Source organism: Hippichthys cyanospilos, chromosome 19, assembly GCF_059441005.1.
Source record: "Hippichthys cyanospilos isolate Australia breed blue-spotted pipefish chromosome 19, RoL_Hcya_1.0, whole genome shotgun sequence".
In the NCBI taxonomy this organism is placed as follows: Eukaryota; Metazoa; Chordata; class Actinopteri; order Syngnathiformes; family Syngnathidae; genus Hippichthys; species Hippichthys cyanospilos.
In genome coordinates this window covers 4,823,277-4,846,158 of record NC_142387.1, presented here as the reverse complement: position 1 = coordinate 4,846,158, position 22,882 = coordinate 4,823,277, and the positions used below count along the sequence as shown (strand labels likewise).

Sequence of the window (22,882 nt, the reverse complement as noted above, 5' to 3'; positions counted from 1 at the left end):
AGTGACTTTTTTATAATATGTTCTAAACATCACACATGCTGTAGAATGGATATATGTAAACAAAAAGTACATCATGCATGCAATTTGCAGGTCAAATTTTTACAACAAATTCCACTCATGTGAGGACAACTGGACACCTTCTGCATGTGTCTGGATCCCATTAAGTATTACACAATATTACACAAAAAATGGGTCATGTGTTTACAAAAGTACAACCAAGCAAATCTCTTTAATAACTGTCTTTATCATTAATTGTTCTTCAGAACTGGACAAAATAGGCGTCGGAAGGCACGACAGGTACCCCCCACCCCCCCGGGTTCAGCAAAAATATTGTCTCGGTTTTTACTTGAAATTGGCTGTTTTCATTGCCAGCGCTTTATGGCAGATTCTAAAACAAATAATAATGGTAACTGGGAATGAGATTTGTCTTGGTTTTTGTTGAGAGTTGTCACAGGTCCGAGCCAAGGTAACACAAAACTGATCAAAACTAAACAAAATATATAGAACAGGCATTGACACGGTTAAAAAAAGAGAACGTTAGGAGCCACAACTAATATTGAACTCACACGTTTCAGACACCTATTGTAACAAGGTTTTTTTTTCGAAATCGATAATTTAGCCTCTACAGTAAATCTATCCACCACTTCCTGACAACCAACTTAGTTTTATTTTGAAATGGACTCCACCGTTTCCGGGCTAACTAACCAGACTCGATTGACAAGGCAGCCAATGAAGGATGAAATCTGATTGGACAAAACATCAACCTCCCACGTTCATGACAGGAAGTGGCACAAAACGAAGAGCACGATTTCAATAAATTAACTGCAAATTTATGGAGTAAATAATAGATAGCCCTTGTGCCGCCACTGGCTACGAATACACACTACTGGACGATAAATTGATATGTAATTTAACATGTTTTTTTTTGTTTTGTTTCATTTCTATGTCTTATATGTGATATTAAAGGTGCGTGACAGTGTTTTGAGTGTGTTTTGGTACTCCTTATTATGATGCGTTTACCACGTGTCTATACTGCACTTTGTGTTTCACCTTGTCTTATTAACATAAATACAAAGAAGAGAGACTGATTTATTTAATCAAAACGCGTTTCTTTGACGGAGCTAAGCCTTTTTGCTGTTGGGGGGATTCCGAAGGGGTGGAGCTCCTGATGAGCGTGTGTGACTAGTTGGATGGAATAACACGCAAAGGGAAGCTACTTGGGGTTAAGCCTCGGAAGGGTCGACACTGAACAACTTCGACAATCTCGTGGCTGACGGGTGAGTCAAATCAGCTCTTCTTTCGTCGGATGAGGCACATCGTTGCACGGTAACTCGCCATACATAAACACACACTTTTGCGCGTGCAGCTGTGATGTTGCAAGAAGACATACTTGAGTTCATTCACTGACCACAACAATGTACAATAATGTTTTTTTCTGTCCCATTCCCATTTGTACACGTGTCACGTTTTTGCAGACTTCTTTTGCGTACCGATGTGATGATGCAATGCTTGTCTATAACCGCAGATCGTTTTGCAATTTCCTCTAAGGTGAAAATAAACGTCTAGTATTTGTGTAGTAACTTGCATAGGAAAAAAAATGCATGGAACCATGACATGTATCAGCTAATCCGACCGACTACTATTAGACTGAATTTCATTGATGAAAACGTTTAAAAATAATAATAATAAATTAACATAAAACAGGTGTCCCCCAGGTGCCCACACCACTCACCATGGCCCACACTGAAGGAAAGTTTGACTTTGCCATTGACCGAGGAGGAACCTTCACAGATGTGTTTGCCCGCCTACCAGATGGCCGGGAGAGGGTCCTCAAACTGCTCTCTCGTGACCCCCAGAACTATAAAGACGCCCCCACTGAGGGCATCCGCAGAGTCCTGGAGGAGGTAACCTTGATGTCTGAAAATGTGTTGTGGAAGCTGCAACCACAGTAATAAACACGTTGTAAAACATCTTTGGGCGAGAAATCATTATCACAGATATTAAAATGTTGTTATAATGTAAACAAATAAATAAATAAATAACACAAGCATCCTTTTTTTTTTATTCCAACATTATGTGTTTGAACTGAATTTTCATTGTCTGCGTGTACTCCCGCAGGAAACGGGACGTGCCTTTCCTCGCGAACAGCCGGTCGACACGTCTCGGATCGGCTGGATTCGAATGGGCACCACAGTGGCCACCAATGCTCTGCTGGAGAGAGAGGGGGAGAGGACGGCCCTGCTGGTCACCAAAGGCTTCAAAGATTTGTTGCACATTGGAACACAGGCACGGCCGAAGCTGTTTGACTTGGTTGGTATTCCTCACACTGCATCAAAAACTGTCCATTTTGTCTTATATCTGGAAGCCTCATGGATATGCAAGGTTGTTGAGTCATCTTTCAAAACACACGTTACCCTCTAACCAGTGAGCCGTTAATGGTTAAGTGCTTGAGTATTTATGAGGGTCTGTCTTGAATTCTAAACAGAAGTTATTTAGGTGTTTTTTAACTTACATTCCTGCATTGCTGCTCTGTTTGTGTCCAATGTCTATCATCGTTTTCTACACATTGTCCAGTTTTACATAACACATTATATAATGTATGTGCATGCAGTTTGTTGGCTGTGTGGATTTAACATGTCCTTGGATGACCAAGTAAAACATGGGAGTCAAAACATTTATTAAAGTATTAGAAAAAAAAAATCTAAATTTAATACACTGGAATTGTGTATTTTATTTTACAATATAATTTACATGCAGTAATTTCCATGCAAGAATGATGTTCTGCAGGTGCAAAAATATATGCTAAATATTTTCAAGTAGTGTAGCCAGTACACTATTTTATTCACTTATATAATTTATTCCCCAGCCTAGCTAATTAAAGATGCTGCACGCCGCTGATAGCTACACCCTGCTATCCACGATTGCATGGCACAATAAAAATTAAAGACGTTTTAGATCACGGAGTCATTAATGGGTGAAATTTTATGTTGGAACAAATCATGAAATGTAGCATCCAAAGTAGTTACATGCAGTAATTTCCATGCAAGAATGATGTTTTGCAGGTGCAAAAATATATGCTAAATATTTTCAAGTAGTGTAGCCAGTACACTATTTTATTCACTTGAGTTTAAACACTTAAATCATTGTAATTATGAATATATATATATATATATATATATATATATATATATATATATATATATATATATATATATATATATATATGTATATGTATATGTAGTAATCAATTAATATACGATGGAATCATGGTATATTATTGTTTATTATATTATTGGTATATTATTGGTATATTATTGTTTATTTTTTGAATAATAATGAAATGAGAATTGTTAAGTAGAATATCTGTTCAGTGTTTAATATCTGTTCAGTGTTTAATACCATCAAAATTTTATACAGAATTTATCGAAAAGTGTAAACAATAGCAAATACGCTCAAAATACGTATGGATGGTGATATCCTTTTTGAATCCGTGCCTCTGTAGTGACACAACATCTGCGCTTCACAAACTGCCTGAGCCATTTTCATACATCACATATATTAAATTTACTTGTACCTTCATTTTATTATGTAACATGTACAGTATATCCCACAATTTATTGTAATTACTGTTGAAATCTTTACGAGTTACGCACAAGAGAATGTTATCAATACAATTAATCAAGGATGTGTTGCAGCATGATGAGTAAAACCAAATAAATGTCGAATCAGTTATAACGGCCTGAGTGTCATATAAAGAAAGGAGAAAGGGGAAATCAGCTTATCTGAGGAGGAGTTATACTCTGAGAAAATTCAGAGCATTTCAGGCATGCAACTTTTCCTCGGTCAGCTGATTTCCTTGTTTATTGCTTTCACTCTTAGTGCGAGTGAAAATTGGAAAACACATAAAGTCCATTTAAAATCTCCATTAATTCCATTTAGGAATGCTTTCTAAATGACTTCATAAGCTCATTTTCCTCCTTAGTGGTAACTGATTTGCATGTCAGAAAGGTCCAAGTAGAAGCATTTTCAATCAAGACACTTAAGAACTTCAAGAGCAGTCTCATATTCAACCCATATATTCTTTTACTTAACTAAAATAATAATTTCTGTTTATTAATGGTCTCAAAATGTTCTGAAATATGAAAAATAAGCATTTTCAACTGACGTTTTAGCTGAACGATACTTGCTAATCAAGGACTGAAGGATTTTAGAAAAAAAAAAGATTTTTCTGACTGACATTGCATATACTGATACTGATATTTTGATATGTTGCGTTGTTTTGTCATCATAATATGCATTTTACTGATTTTATTTACAGTAAAATTTTAAAACATGCCATCACACCATCAAAACATTAAAACCTATTACTCTGATATTGCAAAAACATTCATGAAGCCAGTCCTTCTCAAAAGATTTAAAATGTTTCAGAAAAGGCAAGCAAGTAATACTGTACTACTGGCTATCATGTACTGTAAAAAAGTGTGAATACAAAAATACTGTCAGTGAAAATACATTTTCAGTTTAGATTACATTATTTTTCTTCCCCATATTTTTGCTTGAGACTAGAGTGCTTCAAACAGAGTCTTAGTGTTTAGTAAAATGGCCCAAATCTTAAATAATTGTATTAAATAAACCTTTCATAATAATAACAGTAATGGTGAGTGTAAAAGTGTAAAAAAATAATGGGAGTACTTCTGATTGCATGATTTAAATGTGAAAAGGTAAACATGTCCTGTTACAAAGGGTCAGAAAGTAGCAAATTCATTCTTTGTGCTTTTTAAAATTCATATTATGTATTTTCATGTACACAAGCCTTCATTTTCTTTTACCATGAAGATTATTAACATAAAAGCTTAAATCACTTAAAATAATTGGAATTATTGTGTAAATCTCAAACCAATATACTCAGGAGTCCAGAATAGTACAAATAACACCGCTGATTATTAAATTACTTTTGAGCTCAAGCTGTTTGTCATGGCTAATGTTGTGTCTGCTGTTCATGCACGTGCTAAAATGCTAAGTTTTGCTGTTCGTACCTGTTGACTCTCAGCCCGTACATGGTTCTAGCCAGACATCTGTGGCAAGTCTAATGCACACCTAACCACTTATTCAAGATTCTAGAGTTTTATTGTCATATGCATAGTAATGCTACAGAATGGAATTCTTATTCTGTTCACTTTCCTGAACAGACTACATTCCACAATGGAGCAAATAATAAAGAAGACAATTGAAAAATAAACAAAAAAAAAGGAATAGAACAATAAGGGTAGTAACTATGAACCACTAATAAACAAATAGATGACTTATTTCATACCTTTGCTGACTCTTCATTTCACATTAGCTATAGGTGTGCTTAGCTAACTTTGTTTGCCTTTCTTCCTGTTACTGTACATGGACTTAAAAAATTATGGCAAATATGATGTTTGTGATGTTGTGGCGCTAGCTTGCTTAGCTCCTAGCTTTGTCAAGCAATCACGAAAGAAATTAAGGGAGTATGGGTTGCCACATCTCTGTTTTTAGCTCTTAAAGCTCTTAAAAAAATACCCTGCTTTGACAATCCGAAATCACATCTTGTGAGATCGCCATTTCAGTCCCCAAATTATATATCCTCTAGCTCTATTGTTAGTGTGCAACATTTGCGACTGAAAAAAGTATGATCTTAAGAAGGCTCTTGATCTATTTATTTACATTGATCCATTCATTTACATTACATTACACAGGAAGTGTCAGTGCCTGAAGTGCTGTATGAGGAGGTTATCGAGGTTGACGAGCGTGTTGTCCTCAAGCAAAATGGCTGCCAGCTACCCAGGAAGGATCCCAAGCGTGTTGTCACAGGTGTGCAAACACAAAACTCTGCAGGTTCACTTTTAAAATGCTTTTTTTTTTTTTTTGGGGGGGGGGGGTCATAAAAATATAATCAATGGGACGTCACTTTGCCTGTGTGCAGCTAGCTAACCCCATCACAGTCAAGTGTGAGTACTGTGGCAATCAGGTGTCAAGAATCCTTTAGTGTTTGTACAGATGATTTTGTGACTCAGTATGCATGTGTTTTCTTTGTATTTTGGGTGTCTGTCCTCAGGCAGCACCGGAGATAGTCTGGAAGTATGGCAGGAGCTTGATCTGGAACGTGTGAAGAAGGACCTGAAAGGAGTTCTGTCCCGTGGGATCACCAGTCTGGCTGTGCTTCTGCTTCATTCCTACACGTCAGTGCAGCTATTTCATGTATATATTGTGGCTAAGTCTCCATGTTCAAAATGAAAATAAGAAGCTTCCTATCTCCAAGGACTTAAATATACAGTTTATATCCATAAACAATGGGGCACACATTTGTTGGCTCTAAAGTGCATTTTAGCCATTGAATTGCACTATTATTGAGATTAGTACATTTTGGATCATGGAAACTTGACCTTGAAGACACACTTTTCTCTCCAAATGGCATCAACTTTTTGGGATGCTATTACATTGGTGATGACACATGTTAGCTGTCATTGTCGATTGACTAAAATAGTTTGATGTAGATCCAAAGACATGAAACTTACCCCAGTTGTGTGAGTTGAGTGATGTAAATGGTAGACTATCATGTCTGATGGAAGCCTTTAATTTAATTATGAAGAAGTGTGGCCCATGTGAGGAGGATTTTGGTCAATTTATTGTGTTATTGCTCAACATGAGTTTCTCTTTACCCCTCAGGTGGTCCGACCACGAGAAAGCAGTGGGTGCCCTGGCTCGTCAACTGGGCTTCACCCAGGTGTCACTGTCCTCCGAGGTCATGCCCATGGTCAGAGCGGTCCCTCGAGGTTACACTGTCTGCGCTGATGCCTACCTCACACCCAAGATCCGAGAGTATCTTAAAGGCTTCACCTCTGGGTTTAAAGGTGCTTTGAAGGTATGCTTTTTTATTCTGTAATATTGTCAGTCGTACATAATAATTAGTAAATAAAAAGTAAACTACTTGCGGCACAAGTAAAATGTGTTTTTCATTGCACCAGAATCAGGAACATCACCATTATCAACCTGTTATTATTTTTATCTGTTTAAGCTGTTCCCTTTGATTGATACTTCACAAAAGGTGTCTTGGATATTCATAATAAAAAAAAAAAAGTACCTGGGAATATAGCCAATAAACATTTCTATGAAAACCTTATTTTAAATGACACATAGCAAACAACAACGAAGGAGAATGAAAGTCAAATATTAACTCTTGGAATGTAGCTATGGGCACAGTAAGGTAATTAGACAAACTTTTGACTGCGCACCACATGAAGAAATTTGTTAATGCAAAATCGAGACTACTGGAGTATAGATTGCATTAATTTAGACCTCAGAACGCTGACCAGCTAACTAGAAGTATTTTTTACCTAGGGAAAGCAAGCAGTGCACCTTTTTAGTCTGCATTTACAAAACACGTTGGACCATAGGTAAACATTATGCCTCTAGATGTATTGAGTGCACAGTAAGTTATTGTGCAATTAGTTAAATTTGTATTCAGTGTTCCCTCGTTTATTGTGGGGAGGTTACGTTCCCAAAAGTACTTCCAATAACCCAAATCCATGAAGTAGAGATTGAACTTTTTATTCTTCTTTGTTTTTTGTTTTTTTCTTTTAAATATATATATATATATATATATATATATATATATATATATATATATATATATATATATATATATATATATATATATATATATATATATATATATATATATATATATATATATATATATAATCACTTAACATAATTTTAAAAAATAGCTTGAATAATACATAAAACGGAAATAGTTCTAGTCTGTCGTCAGTGTGTGTCAGAACACCAATTGACAGATAGCAAACAGTCTTCAAGAGAAAATGATGAGGCTGGAGTAAATTTGAGCTGCTCACTGTTGTAATCAATCTCTGATAGTTATACAGTATTTTGTAAAAATGAAACCATACAAAAACATATATTACAATTATAACTCACTGTTACAAACAAACACATGTTTATACAACATGTGCTGATGTACTAAAAAACGCGCGTGTCTCATAAAAGAAAATCAATACACAACTCAACAATCGATGCTTTTGTGTGCACAAACAGCAAGTGGAAGTTTCAAGAACATTGGGAGCTGTCAAGCAACTGTAAACACGGAAACTAGTGTGGTGTTCAGTGGACGTCATCACGACCCAGTGAGCCTGAGGTGTCATTCGAATAAATCAGCCTATCGTTATACAGCTTGGAATGAACTGAAATTAGATCAATTACTCAAAACGCATGAAGAGGCCGGCAAAACAACACAAACACTAGCCAGAATTTAGATCAATTTTTCAAAAATGTCTGAAGAGGGAGGCAAAACAATACAAATGCCAGGCAACTCTTATTTTTTGTGCTGCCCATGAGGCGGTGCCAGTTGATCCACGGGCCAGTACCGGGCTGCAGACCGGCAGTTGGGTCTGCTGTAGAAGATGAATGAACAAATCATATTTAATATGACACAAATGTGTGCCCGTTGGATTCCAACATCAGTTTAATCTTGTGTCCCTCCAGGATGTGGACGTTTTGTTCATGCAGTCAGACGGTGGTCTTACTCCCATGCAACAGTTCTGTGGTTCACGCGCCGTCTTGTCTGGCCCTGCTGGGGGAGTCGTAGGTTACGCCGTGACTTCTTATGATCAGATGGAGAAGAAACCTGTGATTGGCTTTGATATGGGTGGTACGTTTGTGATATTGTTTTGTATGTATAGCTTTGTATGGCAACAAAATTAAGCCTGCCTTCGACACTTGTGCAGGCACGTCTACCGATGTGAGTCGTTACGCGGGCCAGTTCGAGCACGTGTTTGAAGCGACCACAGCTGGCGTCACGCTGCAAGCGCCTCAGCTTGACATCAACACTGTTGCAGCAGGTGGAGGGTCACGACTCTTTTTCAGGTCTGTCATAACATGAATTTTTTCATCAATAACAAAGTTTTTGTGCTTTTTTACTCTGTGAATCTGATGTAGTTATTAGAGGTATGCAAAATCGATTCACATAAGAATCAAGATTCACATTTACTACTATTCAGAGTTGATATCAAATGTCCCTAAATTGATTGTATAAATTATAAAAATTAGATAAATCGATTCGTGTTGGCTTCTGTGTAACAACGTCGACAAAAAACATCACGTCGCATGGCTACAGTGTGATGTGAAAGCCAATTAAAAAAAAAAAAAAAACATCATCTCACCCACATAAAAAAAAAATCATATTCAATCGCTGATCAAGGTTGATAAGAACCTAGTCATTATATGATATGGCACAGGCCTTTGGTGTTGACACTAGCCGCTAACTCCATGGGGCATTCAAATGCAGTCACACATTTCAAACTCAGATGGACTTGGCCTTTTTATTAATCTATTAAAAGCTGACCTATCAAGAAGAATGATGGGACGCCTTTTCCGAGCAGAGAACTAGAGCATTAAGATCTGCAGCTTGAGGAGAATGTAAGATCCCACAAAGACTTTTTTAGTTTTGGACAATCCTTCTCAATTAATGCCATCAGAGAATGGAACAGACTTCCAAATGACACGACACCAAAAATGCCTGTTTTATGACAAAAATATGTCTCTTGAACAGTCAATGTTGCATACTTTATCCCATGCTGACTGATTTCCTGGCCATGCCATCCATCCATCCATCCTTCCATCCATTCTATGTTGCTACTTGCTAACACTAGCATTTTTATATGCGGAAGATGTATTTAGATTATGTAAATAAAATAGCACTTTCTTAGTAGCACTTTACATTAGGAATGTTTTTAGACTGTATATCTAGTATATGACATTAAGCACTATCACTTAGAATGTGCTCAGTGGACACTTTATGACCGGCACTTTTTATTTGAAATGTATTTGAGTCTGGGTCTGTATATGATTTATAAGATGCTAACGTGATGGAACTTTCGTGCGTCATTGTTGTTCTGTATTCTGTTGTCTGATTTTATGCATGGACTACAGATGGAAAGTAGCAACTCGCTAAATCTGGTGCATTCATATTTTCCATTGCGATCAATGTCACTGCACACTGTCCATTAAATTTAAAAAAAAAAAAAAAAATACAAATTACAAATGAAATTACTCTGGTATTTTACATAATTACAATAAATTGTCCATCAGGTCACTTACTGTAGGTGAGGTCACTTGGGTTGACAATACTATTCCATTCTAGTAGTTGGTATGACAATGAATCAAAATAAAGAGTCGCAGTTGTGGTTCACACATTATTTTTGTTGAAAAATTTACATACCTTTCCATTAAAAACATAACAAATGTAAAAAAAAAAAGAAACAAACATACACACACACACACACACACACATAGACGAATGTCTCCATTTGTCATTCTGTCGTGCTAAGCAGACGATTTTTTGAAAATATACAGACTGATGCTGGAATATTGTCAGTCAAATCATTTGGAATAAAAAATAAGCTCTAAATTGAATCGTAGAACCAAAAATCTGACTTGAATTGAACAGTGAGAGTCAAAAGCTTCCCAACAGTAGTACTTAGCGAGTTGAAGTTGGAATGTCGCTGCAGTGTAACTGCTGCTGTAAATCACAGCCAGACCACACCCAACCCTCTCCCTTCTGCAAACCCTCCAGACAACTCCCATTCAGTCCCTTTTCAAATATTAGTGAGGGGTGGGGCAAGAATCTGGTTGGGGATTAAGTACCCCTTTATTTATATAATGTTTTCAGGTATCTGTATTGTATTTTTTTTGCACACTTTACTGTTACTCTGTGCATTTAAACTTAATATTTACATTAAATTGGTTTGATACTTTTTCAGTTTCCTTGCATGACAACATTCGAATCAGTCCTCTTTATTTATCAGCCAATTTCAGCAGCCCATTACAGTCCTTCAAACATCAACCAGAAATAATTGACCAAAGGATTGCTATTTGCCAATCATTTTAGCGTTTTACCTCCATGTACGTTAACCATTTACAGTATGAGACTGTTACTTGTTGAGTGAGTGAGTGAGTGAGTGAGTGAGTACTTCAAGTCTCCCTACTTTAACTTAAATACAGAATATGTGTAAACTTGCAACCTTTGCATTTGACCCACTGGTTGTCGACGCATCTCTTACATTTACTTTTGTTGAATGGTGTTTGTTTTATCAATTCTTTTTACATCCCAGATCTGGAATGTTTGTTGTTGGTCCAGAGTCTGCTGGTGCACATCCAGGACCGGCCTGCTACCGGAAAGGTAATGTACATAATCATCGTTGCTTTACTTGAATTTGACATGCGTCGCCTCAGTCTTTCATACACCTTAAAATTCTAGGTGCTCTAAAAAATGTGCATCATTTCAAATATGATTATATGAGTAACAACATGTCTTAGGTAAATTAAATGAAGTGGGTTCCTTGCTGAAAATACAGACTAACAATCCAACAACATATTCAAATGGACAAGCATATGAACAATGACAGAGTAGTCGCTGTCACCGACTGGTTTTATGTTGTAGAAGAGGTATGCTTTGATTTAAAAAAATATGTTATTAGACTACAATTTTTGGAGGCCTTGGGACATCTTGCAAGTTCAGACACACAAAAATGTACATTACATTGATAAAAAATTGTAACATGGCCTCCCTTTTTGATTTTTCCAGGTGGTCCTCTGACTGTTACAGATGCCAATTTAGCTCTAGGCCGCCTCCTCCCTTCCTTCTTTCCCAAGATTTTTGGGCCCGGCGAAAATGAACCTCTATCCTTGGAGGAGACAATGAAGCATTTCCGTTCTCTGACCAAAGAAATCAACCACTTCCTGTTTTCTAATCTATCACAAGTACTCTTATCTTTATAACACATTTTTGGACATATACTTTTCGAATGGCAACATTTTAAACCAGTTCTGTCATTTGGTTGGATTGTGCTTATGTTTGATTGGATTGTGCTGATGTTTAGGCCTATAAGTGTCATATATGAAACAGCTTTATCCAAATTGTTTTACAGGCTGCTGCAAATGTAACAAACCACTCAAACAATGGTACTTTGGCCAAAAGCCAATCTGAAATGACTTTGGAAGATGTGGCCATGGGGTTCATTCGCGTGGCAAATGAGGCCATGTGTCGACCAATAAGAGCACTAACGCAGGTACTCAAGTAACGATGTACACTTTTGTATTAGTCAGCAAAATATGCTGAATCTTAACTATCAAGTATATACTCTAGGCAAAGGGCCATGACACATCCCAGCACGTGTTGGCGTGTTTCGGGGGAGCTGGTGGTCAGCATGCCTGCGCGATCGCCCGAGCCCTTGGGATGAAGACCGTCTTCATACATAAGTAATGATGATGTTTCTGAGTGATCTTGTGTTGTCTTTATTCTCACGAGACATCTTATTAGGTACAGCCGCACAACATGAGCCAATGACATGCATCCATCAACATAATTCTGATTCTCTTTAGATAATGCAGGCTTCATCTAAATTGCTTACTGTTCATCACATACTTTTGCGGATTTAGGTACAGTGGTGTGCTGTCAGCTTATGGTATGGCTCTAGCGGACGTTGTGGAGGAAGTGCAGGAACCATGCTCGCTGCAGTATGATCGCAACTCTTTCAGCGAGCTTGACCGTAGAGTGGAAGTACTCTCAAAACGTTGCCACAATACCCTGTGTGCACGCGGATTCAACAGGTTGGCAATCGTTCTGGCTCACTTTCTTGCAAAGTGAAGTTCACCATTTTGTCTCTTTACATTAAACCAGTCTTTTGTATCCTCTCAGTGGCCAAATAACCACAGAGGTTTTTCTACACCTGCGCTACGAGGGTACAGATTGCGCTCTCATGGTCACCGCAGCTGGGTATCCCCGAAATGAACAGACTTCTCAAGCTGGCGACTTCCGCAGTGCCTTTACGCAAAGGTTTGTACTCTTAAGAGTTTGACCATATCAGGCTGAGCTAAGGATTTGCTCTTGTCTAGGTATCTAAAGGAGTTTGGATTCACCATCCCAGATAGGCCCATCATGGTAGATGACATCAGAGTGAGGGGCTGTGGCAAGTCAGGCATCAAAATGATGTACAAACCAAAGAAGGGGAGTGGTCAGGCCAAACCTGTCACGGTATTTCAACTTTTGTGCATTACACCCTCCAAAAAAATCCTCACTCAGTTTACATATAAACATTGACCAGGGTCATTTTTTAGCCCCTTTATTCAGGTCGTCTTTAACCCATGATGATGATGTCACAAATGCCTTTCCTTTGCCCTGAAATTTGATTACTCTATTTTCCAAGCCTTTTTGCAAAACCTTTTGCACCCCACTCCCCCCACTTGATGCACTGAATGTTATCTATAAAAAATGTACAAGTATGCTTATACCTGTATCCTTTTTTCATTAACAAAAGAAAAAAGCAATATAAATCCACTTTTAACAACTGTTCATTATTTTTTACAGCATCTATACAGGTTACAGCTTAGTCCAGGGATGCCCAAGTCTGGTCTTTGAGAACCCCTATCCAGCCTGTAATCCATGTAACCCTTATCCAGTACACCTGATTCAATTAACCATCATTGTTCTCAGACTTTTGCAAAGCTTTCTTATTAGCTGATCATTTGAATCTGGTGTGTTCCAGGAAATATACCTCAAAAACAGGCTCGATGTGGGCTCCCAAGGACCGGACTTGGACATCCCCGCCCTAGGATCCATCTCTATTGCCCAATGCAGGCGTGTCCAAATCTGGTCCATGGTAGCCCCTATCGAGCCTGTTTTTGAGATATATTTCCTCGAACACACCAAATTCAAATGATCAGGTTATAAGCAAGCTTGGAAACACGGAAAACGGGTATGTTAGGGGCTCTCGAGGACCGGATTTGGGCACCCCTGTCTAAGTCTAAAACAGATAAAGATAACCCAGTGCATCAAAGTGCCTGATACATAAAAAAAGGAAAATTATTATTTTTTTGAAATTACACTTCACATGACAAAAACAATGCCTTTTTCCTGGGATATTCCGTGCCCCCTACTATTTGAGAAGCACTGTCCTAAGTTGACCCAGAATACTCATAAATTGAAATTGTTAATGTAATTGATTAACTCATTCAGTCATTAACTCATTCACTCAGCCCAATATAAATGGATCTATGATGGATCTGTAGCTGTCAATGGCAGTGAATTAGTAAGAATATGATTCATTTGTCTAGGTGCTGTAAAGTTTGTGAACACAAAGTTTGTACCTGAACAAATTTGATTCATGCCGCTAAAATTGATTTTTAGATCTTTTAAAACATGTTAATATGGTATTAATGGTGGAAATGTTGTAAAACTTGCTTAGTGCGTGAATTTATTTTTATGGGACTGTAATAAGTGTTCACACTCCTCAAAACTGTGTGTTCCCATCCCATTTACACACATATGCAGTTACACTGAAAAAGCCTGAATCATGGTAGATTATTTCAATATTTTTAAGTTAAGATCATGTTTTATGTTTTTGTTGTACTTCCACATGTAAAACTCTCAGAGCAGTATGGTGGTCAATGTCTTACCTTTTGTTCTTGTTCTAGTGGGTAGAGTGAAAGATTAGATAGTATACTAGTATGTGCACATTGAAAAGATTGTATTAAGTTTTTCCATTATCAACTCTTTTGTTTATAAAAAAAAACCCACAAATCATAAAGGCTTGCGGTCTGTAAATGTGCTTAAAGACTGTTTGTCATCTTTGATCTTCTCTCTAGATGACCAAATGCTACTTTGAGGATGGTTATCATGACACCGCTGTGTATCTGTGGGAGGAACTTAATTGTGGTCACACCATCCCGGGACCAGCAATCATCATTGACAAGAACAGGCACGAACACTTGATTTAGGCTTTGATGACCTAATGTTTAAAGTTAACGAAAGCTAGCTAAAAGTTAGCTAATGATTTGTCATTGATGGTAGATGGCAATCAAATATATATCAAAAGAAAAAACTGCCTCCTTCTTAAAATGTACAAACAAAAAATTAAACAGTGTGATTCGTTGCAATGCTGCAATTAACACTAATAAATAAATTCAATCAAACGACTTATTTTGAGAACTCAAAAATTAAATCGTGTGCGAAATGTTCAGACAATCATGTATCCTGATTTAAAACCAGTTTGAATGTAAACTTATTCATAGCTTGTGTGAAAAATCCCCACTCATAGCTTGCACATAACTTGCTTAAATGCCACAATTAGTTAATACCTATTATAAACTATTGTGCGAAACCTCATCGTCACAATTTTGCAATTCGCAATCGAATTTTCTCATGGTTAAATTTTAAAAAGACAATTGAAGTAATTCCACTTATTGCTCAGCCCTAACTGCAAGTGGTTTTAGTTGAATGGCTAGCATACAATAGAAAATGCCCCGTTAACATTTAGCCTCGATAGTGTTACTACCCTTTGACTGCTATGTGAACACAAACTGGTGGAGCAGCACATGTAGACAGAACCTTTAGATGGCTAAAAACAAATGTTTTTTTCAACTAATTCATATTCCACAAAAGCAAAAGTATTATTCCGAATTCTGTGTCTCGACTAGTGCGGCTGCATAGAACATATTGTTGTAAAAGAAAGTTTTGAGTTGCTATGCTATGAGTTGCCTTCGAGGGAGCTTTATTGAAAAACCATCATTATTTAGATTTTGTAGGTGTATCAATTAAATTATAAATAGTTTTGCATTTTCTCCCCAGCACCATCTTAGTGGAACCTTGCTGCGAAGCCTATTTGACAGAAACAGGTGATGTGTGCATGACAGTTGGCTCGGACCCTCACTGTGCAGTGGGCACAGAACTCAACACGGTGCAGTTGTCTATTTTTTCCCATCGCTTCATGAGCATAGCAGGTTAGAACTATCAGCAAAAAAAAAAAAAAAAAAAACGTTTAAAAAAATTGCCAATTCTGACTTGTTCTGGTCCATCCTTGTGACCCTGTAGAACAAATGGGTAGAGTTCTTCAACGAACGTCCATCTCCACCAACATCAAGGAACGTTTGGACTTCTCCTGTGCTGTGTTTGGACCAGATGGTGGTCTGGTGTCAAACGCACCGCACATTCCTGTCCATCTTGGTGCCATGCAGGAGACTGTCCAGTACCAGGTGCGGAGGTTTTGTGTACTGTCCAGTTTAGCTGATTTTACATAAATATATATATATATATATATATATATATATATATATATATATATATATATATATATATATATATATATATATATATATATATATATATATATATATATATATATATATATATATATATATAAAAATATTATTTTTTTCAGATAAAATCTCTAGGGGATCAAATACAAGACGGAGATGTGATTCTGAGTAACCACCCATGTGCCGGCGGCAGTCACCTACCTGATCTGACAGTCATCACTCCAGTCAGTTGTGCAGCATCTCTTCTTCAGCATTTTCTTCTTCTTTGTTATCTTTTTTTCTTACCTATGCCAACACTTCCCTCCTTGAATTCTAGGTGTTTAGGAAAGGCGTGAGCAAGCCGGTGTTCTTTGTAGCCAGCAGGGGGCACCATGCTGACATAGGAGGCATCACACCAGGCTCCATGCCTCCGCATTCCACATCTCTGCAGCAGGAGGGCGCTGTCTTCATTTCCTTCAAACTGGTAACAGGGGGAGTCTTCCAAGAAGAAGGTAGGCTGTTGATTGGATAGAATTTAATAATGTTTGTTTATATTTATTACACAACGTTTGAATCACACAAGGACGTAACTGATTATACATATCAGTTGGAGTTTGTAAGTTGTTGTAGATATGCATATGCAATTTGAATATTGAAATGGAATTTTAATCTGTTTTTAGGTAAGACCTTTGATCATATGCGGTAACCTTACTTGTAGGACTGTCACCATCAAATATTTTTGATATCAGTTATTTTGTTGATTATTCAATCAATTACTCAAATGTGATCACATTTATTTTGTATGAAAATGTATTAAAAAATTATTGTTTTCCCCCGATGATTGTTTATTACCTTTTCTTTAACGCTTAGTGATATCAAAAGAAACAAAATATCACAAAATGGATTGATGTTCTCAACCGTCTTTTTGAGACTGATTCATCACATGCCCGTGCCTTTTGATGACATTTCTGCTGACAAGATTTAGGTCACATTAACTTTCCTCCCAAGCCCTTCTTTTATTTAGTATTTGGTTCTAATGCTTTTTGAAATATATTGGTAATGATAAAATAAGTGTATGGTGCTAACACTATGCAGCATACTGCATGCAGGTTTACATTTTGCATTATTTTCTTCCCATAGCATTTTTTTCTGTTTTACATCTTGGCTGTGGCCTTTTCAGCTGTGACAGAGGCTCTGATGGCTCCGGCCCAATACCCGGAGTCATCTGGAACTCGGAACCTCCACGACAACCTGTCGGACCTGCGCGCTCAGGTAGCAGCCAACCGGAGAGGCAGTCAACTGGTGGGGGAGTTGATTGACTGCTATGGCCTGGCTGTCGTTCAGGCCTACATGGGCTACATCCAGGTAACGATGGGTCCTGGAGTAAACAGAGCAAATTAGACTCTCTCTGATGGCTTGGACTGTGCATGTTGCAGAGTAATGCAGAGCTGGCAGTGAGGGACATGCTGAGGGACTTTGCGAGTCGTCGACGACAACAGACCGGCTCACTGGAGGTGGAGTCAGAGGATTTCATGGATGACGGCACTCCAATCCGGCTGCGGGTCCAGATAAATGAAGATGAGGTAGTGATTAATGAAGTCAAAGTCTTGTCAGTAACCTGACACAAGACTTTTTTTTTTTTCGTACTGAAAACGGTGTTCTTTGTTTAGGGGACTGTGTTTTCCTGTCTGAGAGAATAAAGTGCCTTTTTTTTCAAGGGAATCCTTATTTCTTCAGACATTTTCAGCTGAAAAACGTATTTGTTTGTCTCTATTTTTGATAACTTTATTTTTTTAATGCCCAATTAATACCGACACAGGCATATTTTGCTACCTGTTGTCGACTGGAAATGACATCACATATGTTCAAAGGTCAGATAATAACCAATCACAGTTCACCTGTTTTCTGGGATTTCTCATGTGACGGTCACAAGCTAAGCCATGATTGGTCGTTGCTGAAAGTCCTGAGTACATGCATTGTTGTTTTCAGTCAACAGCAAGAGACAAAAATGTCTTTGCTGCTTTTAATTGTACAAGAAAAAATACGTAGTTATCAAATTAATTACAGACAAAATATAGACTTTTTACATAAGTTTCGTATGCTTTAAACAGCCTATAACACAGTTGTCAAACTCAAGGCCCGGGGGCCAGATCCGGTCCACCACATCATTTAATGTTTCTTCCCAATCTCTCTTTTGAACTGTTTTTTTTTTTACCAGCCTTTGATTTCAAAACTAGCTAAGCGTGTGACGAATAATGACTGCAAATCAAATATATATTTGATTCGTCCCTCTGACCGAGACTATAACTACAATGTGGCCCACGATAAAAATGAGTTTGACACCCCTGGCCTATAACCTTTACAGGGCACTGCTGTGTTTGACTTCACTGGCACGGGCACAGAGGTTTGGGGGAACTGCAATGCTCCACGAGCTATTACTCTCTCTGCCCTCATCTACTGCCTACGCTGCATGGTGGGACAGGACATCCCCCTCAATCAGGTCTTATTCTTGTCTTGGACATCCATTGCTTGACAGGAGCCTCATTGACATTAAATGAGCTCTTTGTTTTCTTTTTTCTTTTCTCCCCACGCACACATTTAGGGCTGTCTTGCCCCAATCAAAGTCATCATCCCCCCAGGTTCCATCCTGCAGCCTTCACAGAATGCTGCTGTGGTTGGTGGGAATGTCCTCACGTCCCAGAGAGTTGTGGATGTCATTTTCAAAGCTTTTGAGGTCTGCGCCGCTTCTCAGGTGAGAGTGGATGCAATTGGATGATGCCACTTGGTAAGATCAGCATCCATTTCGAAAAGCGGCCCATGTATGACAAACTATGTCTTTGTGATTAGGGCTGCATGAACAACGTTTCATTTGGCAGCGAGAAAGTTGGCTACTATGAGACGGTCGCCGGTGGTGCTGGGGCAGGGCCAAGCTGGAATGGGAGAAGTGGCGTTCACAGTCACATGACCAATACGCGCATTACTGATCCAGAGATTTTGGAAAAGAGGTAAGACATGAGATCTGATTACACAAAGGACTAATTTTGGTAATTAAAAAGTGAATTATTTTTTGTACAGGGAGCACAATATTGGTAAATTGGCTTTCCCCCAAATCTACAAAATATACATGTTAGGTTAGTTAAAACAGTATGTTGAAGTGAGGGGTGGTGGATCAGTGGTTGTTACCTGTTACCATTCTGGCACTCACATGTTGCTGCAGTCGCAACCCACATTTAAGGAAGTTAGTGCAATAAAGCATTTTTTAGTAGTAGTAGTAGTAGTAGTAGTAGTAGTTTTAAGCAGTCTCCAAAAATGTATGTGTTTTTTTGGCAGCTACAGTAATTCATTGCATGCATTAATTACATGCATGCAGTTTCCTTCAATACCTTGACAATTACCACACACACACACATACACAAAACACATGCTTGATACGTCCTTACCAAGTCTTGCCTGGCCTTATTTCAAGGTACCGGTACTTACAATCACTGCCGATACTAGAATAGGCTCCTCTGTTGAAGCAGTTTTGTGATCACAAACTACAAACTAAAATAGAAAATTGTCATCGAATTGCTATATTGGAATAAATGGGTCTTTCTTTTACTTTATCTTTCATTGTTTTGGGGGGGGAAATTTAGTGTGATAAAAATGCCAGTGGTATCAAACATCTTTAAATAGCAATGAACAAGTTGGGTGTTTTTTTTTTGTTTTTTTTTTTAATCAAAGCCGTCTTCCTAGCACTTGCATTTAATGTTCATTCCAGTTTTATATTCAGTATAGAACTGTTTAAATTCTAACTTTGTATTAATGGACATTTGACTAATTTTACCTAATTTGCTGGGGAAAGAAAATAAATGAATGGAGTACTCATTTCAAAATATGATTATAGGTATCTTTATTTCAAGAATAATATATATTTTTTAAAACAGTCCTTTTATGTAAGAATTAGCATAGCTTTGTTGCAGCCAAGTTTGCACTAACTGTCACGTTCATCCCTATTAGGTACCCAGTGATTTTGGCACAGTTCTCTTTGAGACCCGCTTCAGGAGGTGCCGGGAAGTACCGGGGAGGAGACGGTGTGATTCGGAAGCTCTTATTCAGAGACAAAGTGGTCCTTTCTGTGCTGACTGAGAGAAGATCCACGCGCCCCTATGGCCTTCAGGGTAAAGACATTGAAGCTTTTCAAACTAGTTTTTGTCTTGAATTGAGCAAACATTTTTGACAATGTTGTCTTTCTCTGCTGGTCAGGGGGTGAAGCTGGTGCAGCTGGACTCAACCTGCTTCACAGAGCTGACGGGAGAGTGCTCAGCCTGGGTGCAAAGACCAGCGTCAACCTTCATCCTGGGGTAGGATGTCAAAATGAGAAACAAAATGAGATACAAATGCCCCAACCTACGGGAAGGCATCATTTGAATTTTTTTTTTTACTTTGACTTGCAAGCATAAACTTTATATGTAAGCACCATGTTATAGTGAACAATTCATCCAAAATTTTGTTTCAAACAATATTAAAACAACCACATACTGTATTTTGCCTTAGAAAGCGACTTCGTTAAAAATTTAATCAATAATCAATTGATTTTGAAAAATATTTTCACTGGTAATGGTACCCTATTTTTAACAACTGCATTTGTATTATACACATACAAATTATTCTTGAGACTATGAATATGAATATCAGGCAGTGCTTCTCAATCATTTTTTGCAACCCAGGCAAGGAAACATTCCGTGCCCCCCACTCATCATGATGACTATAAATACGATCATTTTCTATAAAAAATGTATACGTATAACTAAAATTGTATATTTTTTAACAACAACAGAAAAAGCAATACAAAGCAACTTTAAACAAATGATAACTTATTACACTGTTTATACAGGTTACAAATTAGTCTGAAACTGAAAAAAAAGAACGAATTGCATCAAAGTGTCTGAAATTTTTAAAAAATATGCCAATCATCATTTAAATGAGGTACATTTTGGACCAACTGAACTGTTTGATGCTGAAAAAAAAATTAAATCAATAAATAATAACAAATGTAAGCTGATCTGGAACATTAACAAAGGAGTACCAGTATCTTAAACATTTAAACTTGAGGAATAAGCTGAGGTGTAAAAAAACAAAATGTTGTGACAGCAATTAAATTTAAAGAGCTTCCATAACTCCTGCACAGACTTAAATACTTAAAATAGTTCAAATTATCACTCTCCTCCTCCCCCAAAATGTTAATAATTTTTAATAAGGAAAGACTGTGCTCTATGTTATTTTACTTCAGAAAAACACAGCATAATAATACAATTAAATCGAATGTAAACAGGCATATGCTTTGTCCGTCCTGATTAAAATCTGCAATCAAATTTGGGGCGGTGGGGGGGGTGCTCTAAAACCCATGTCATCCTTCTCACTATGTATGTAATATCAACAGCGGCCAGAAGCAGCGCCAAAAAAAAAAAACAAAGCTCAAGCACAGACATATGAACTGTTGAACTAAATAATTTCCAAAACATTATTTCGGGTGCAGCCCACACGGACCAGTACTGGTCCACGGACCGGTGGTTGGGGACTGCTGCTTTACAGTATGTGTTCTCATACCCATCACTTAAATCCATTTTGTGTCTGTTTCCCTCTACAGGACATGTTCTGCCTATACACCCCTGGGGGAGGGGGGTATGGGAAGGAGGAGGACGCAAATCAAAGACCACAGGCAAAGCGCAAGCGCTTGAATGAGACGTTCACTGAGAGAGGCAGCGTCTTTGAATTCCGCATGGCACAAGAAGGAGTGTGACAGTGCGCGGAAACACAGTAAATACAAGTGGAAAGGTGGAATGATTGAAAGGAATTAAAAGATTATGAATTCTAAGGTGGACTTGAAGAAGACAAAAAGAGACACATTAAAGTCAGATTTTTTAATCAGAAATTTGTTTATCTTTTATTCACTAATTATTTTAAAGGCTGATGTATTCATGAGAGTTTCTGCTGACTGTGGTAATTACATTTACACAATGCTAAAACACATTTCCAAATAATATGTGTATTTTTTGCAAGGGATTAAGAATCCTAATTAAGATTAGAAGAGATCTTTCTACCTTTAGCAACCTAATCCCTTTTTATTTTCATTTTTTTATGTCAACGATCATGCAAAAGCAAAAGGTTTTTGCATGATTGTTCACCGACCCAGAATGTATTGTTCACCTTTTGTTTTTAAAGAGAGAGTTTTTAGAAAATACTATATTCATATATGATGCATTTTCACAAAAGCAGACTTATGTTAGTTTCAGCAATTTGAATGTTGACTAGTTTAAATCCCTAGTTTTGTGAAAAATGGGTTCAAAATGTCACCTCATTGATAATTCAACAGTGTGCATTGTCTACAAATTCCTTATTTCCATACACTTGGATTACAATTTGAACTTTTTGACTGCCGGGAACTGAAAGTGGACATTTGATTTTTTTTTTTTTTTTTCAAACCAAGCCCAATGGGACAAAGTAGTACATTTAAGTTAGCGAGTGATATTTGAGGTGTAGCCCAGCATTGTCATGTATTTTGGTGGGTTGGTTGGAGCTGTTGTTTCTCTCCTCCCTTTTTGGGTGAGGATTGATGCAGGGGTTGGGGGGGAGCATGATGAGGGTGTGCAGGCATGCGTAGGCTGCTGATAAAGAGATAGTGACCACTGAGGAGGAAGCAGCAGGAGGTTGACGGCTGCTGGATTTTGGATGTAAATCAGATGGTTCCTCCGCGCTCCTTGCAAATTCCCATTCGAAGCCCGTAGATGGT

At 37.7% G+C, this 22,882-nt stretch overlaps 1 protein-coding gene and 1 long non-coding RNA gene across 5 annotated transcripts; one reads left to right on the top strand and one right to left on the bottom strand.

Annotated features, from left to right (window-relative positions):
* Positions 1–1,110: 1,110 nt before the first annotated feature.
* Positions 1,111–22,024, top strand: oplah (5-oxoprolinase, ATP-hydrolysing). Of its 4 annotated transcripts, none has more exons than XM_088402510.1 (28): positions 1,111–1,277; positions 1,716–1,904; positions 2,119–2,310; positions 5,721–5,835; positions 6,080–6,203; positions 6,691–6,886; positions 8,524–8,689; positions 8,766–8,904; positions 11,151–11,218; positions 11,624–11,799; positions 11,967–12,107; positions 12,185–12,297; positions 12,478–12,648; positions 12,737–12,874; positions 12,934–13,072; positions 14,683–14,795; positions 15,665–15,816; positions 15,908–16,068; positions 16,254–16,355; positions 16,448–16,622; positions 17,291–17,475; positions 17,547–17,693; positions 18,476–18,610; positions 18,713–18,862; positions 18,958–19,115; positions 20,110–20,270; positions 20,356–20,453; positions 21,740–22,024. In XM_088402510.1, the coding sequence occupies exons 2-28, from the start codon at positions 1,734–1,736 to the stop codon at positions 21,890–21,892; spliced, it is 3,939 nt and encodes a 1,312-aa protein (XP_088258636.1). In that variant the 5' UTR covers positions 1,111–1,277; positions 1,716–1,733; the 3' UTR covers positions 21,893–22,024. The 4 variants fall into 4 exon arrangements, with proteins under 4 accessions (XP_088258636.1, XP_088258635.1, XP_088258638.1 ...); XM_088402509.1 differs by having other exon boundaries at positions 1,705–1,904; XM_088402512.1 differs by having other exon boundaries at positions 1,111–1,326; positions 1,705–1,904.
* On the bottom strand, positions 7,695–14,637 carry LOC148407682 (uncharacterized). The gene is made up of 3 exons (XR_015863699.1): positions 14,494–14,637; positions 8,749–8,906; positions 7,695–8,608 (listed from the first exon to the last, which is right to left on the bottom strand). It is a non-coding gene; the product is annotated as an uncharacterized LOC148407682 (long non-coding RNA).
* Positions 22,025–22,882: the final 858 nt, after the last annotated feature.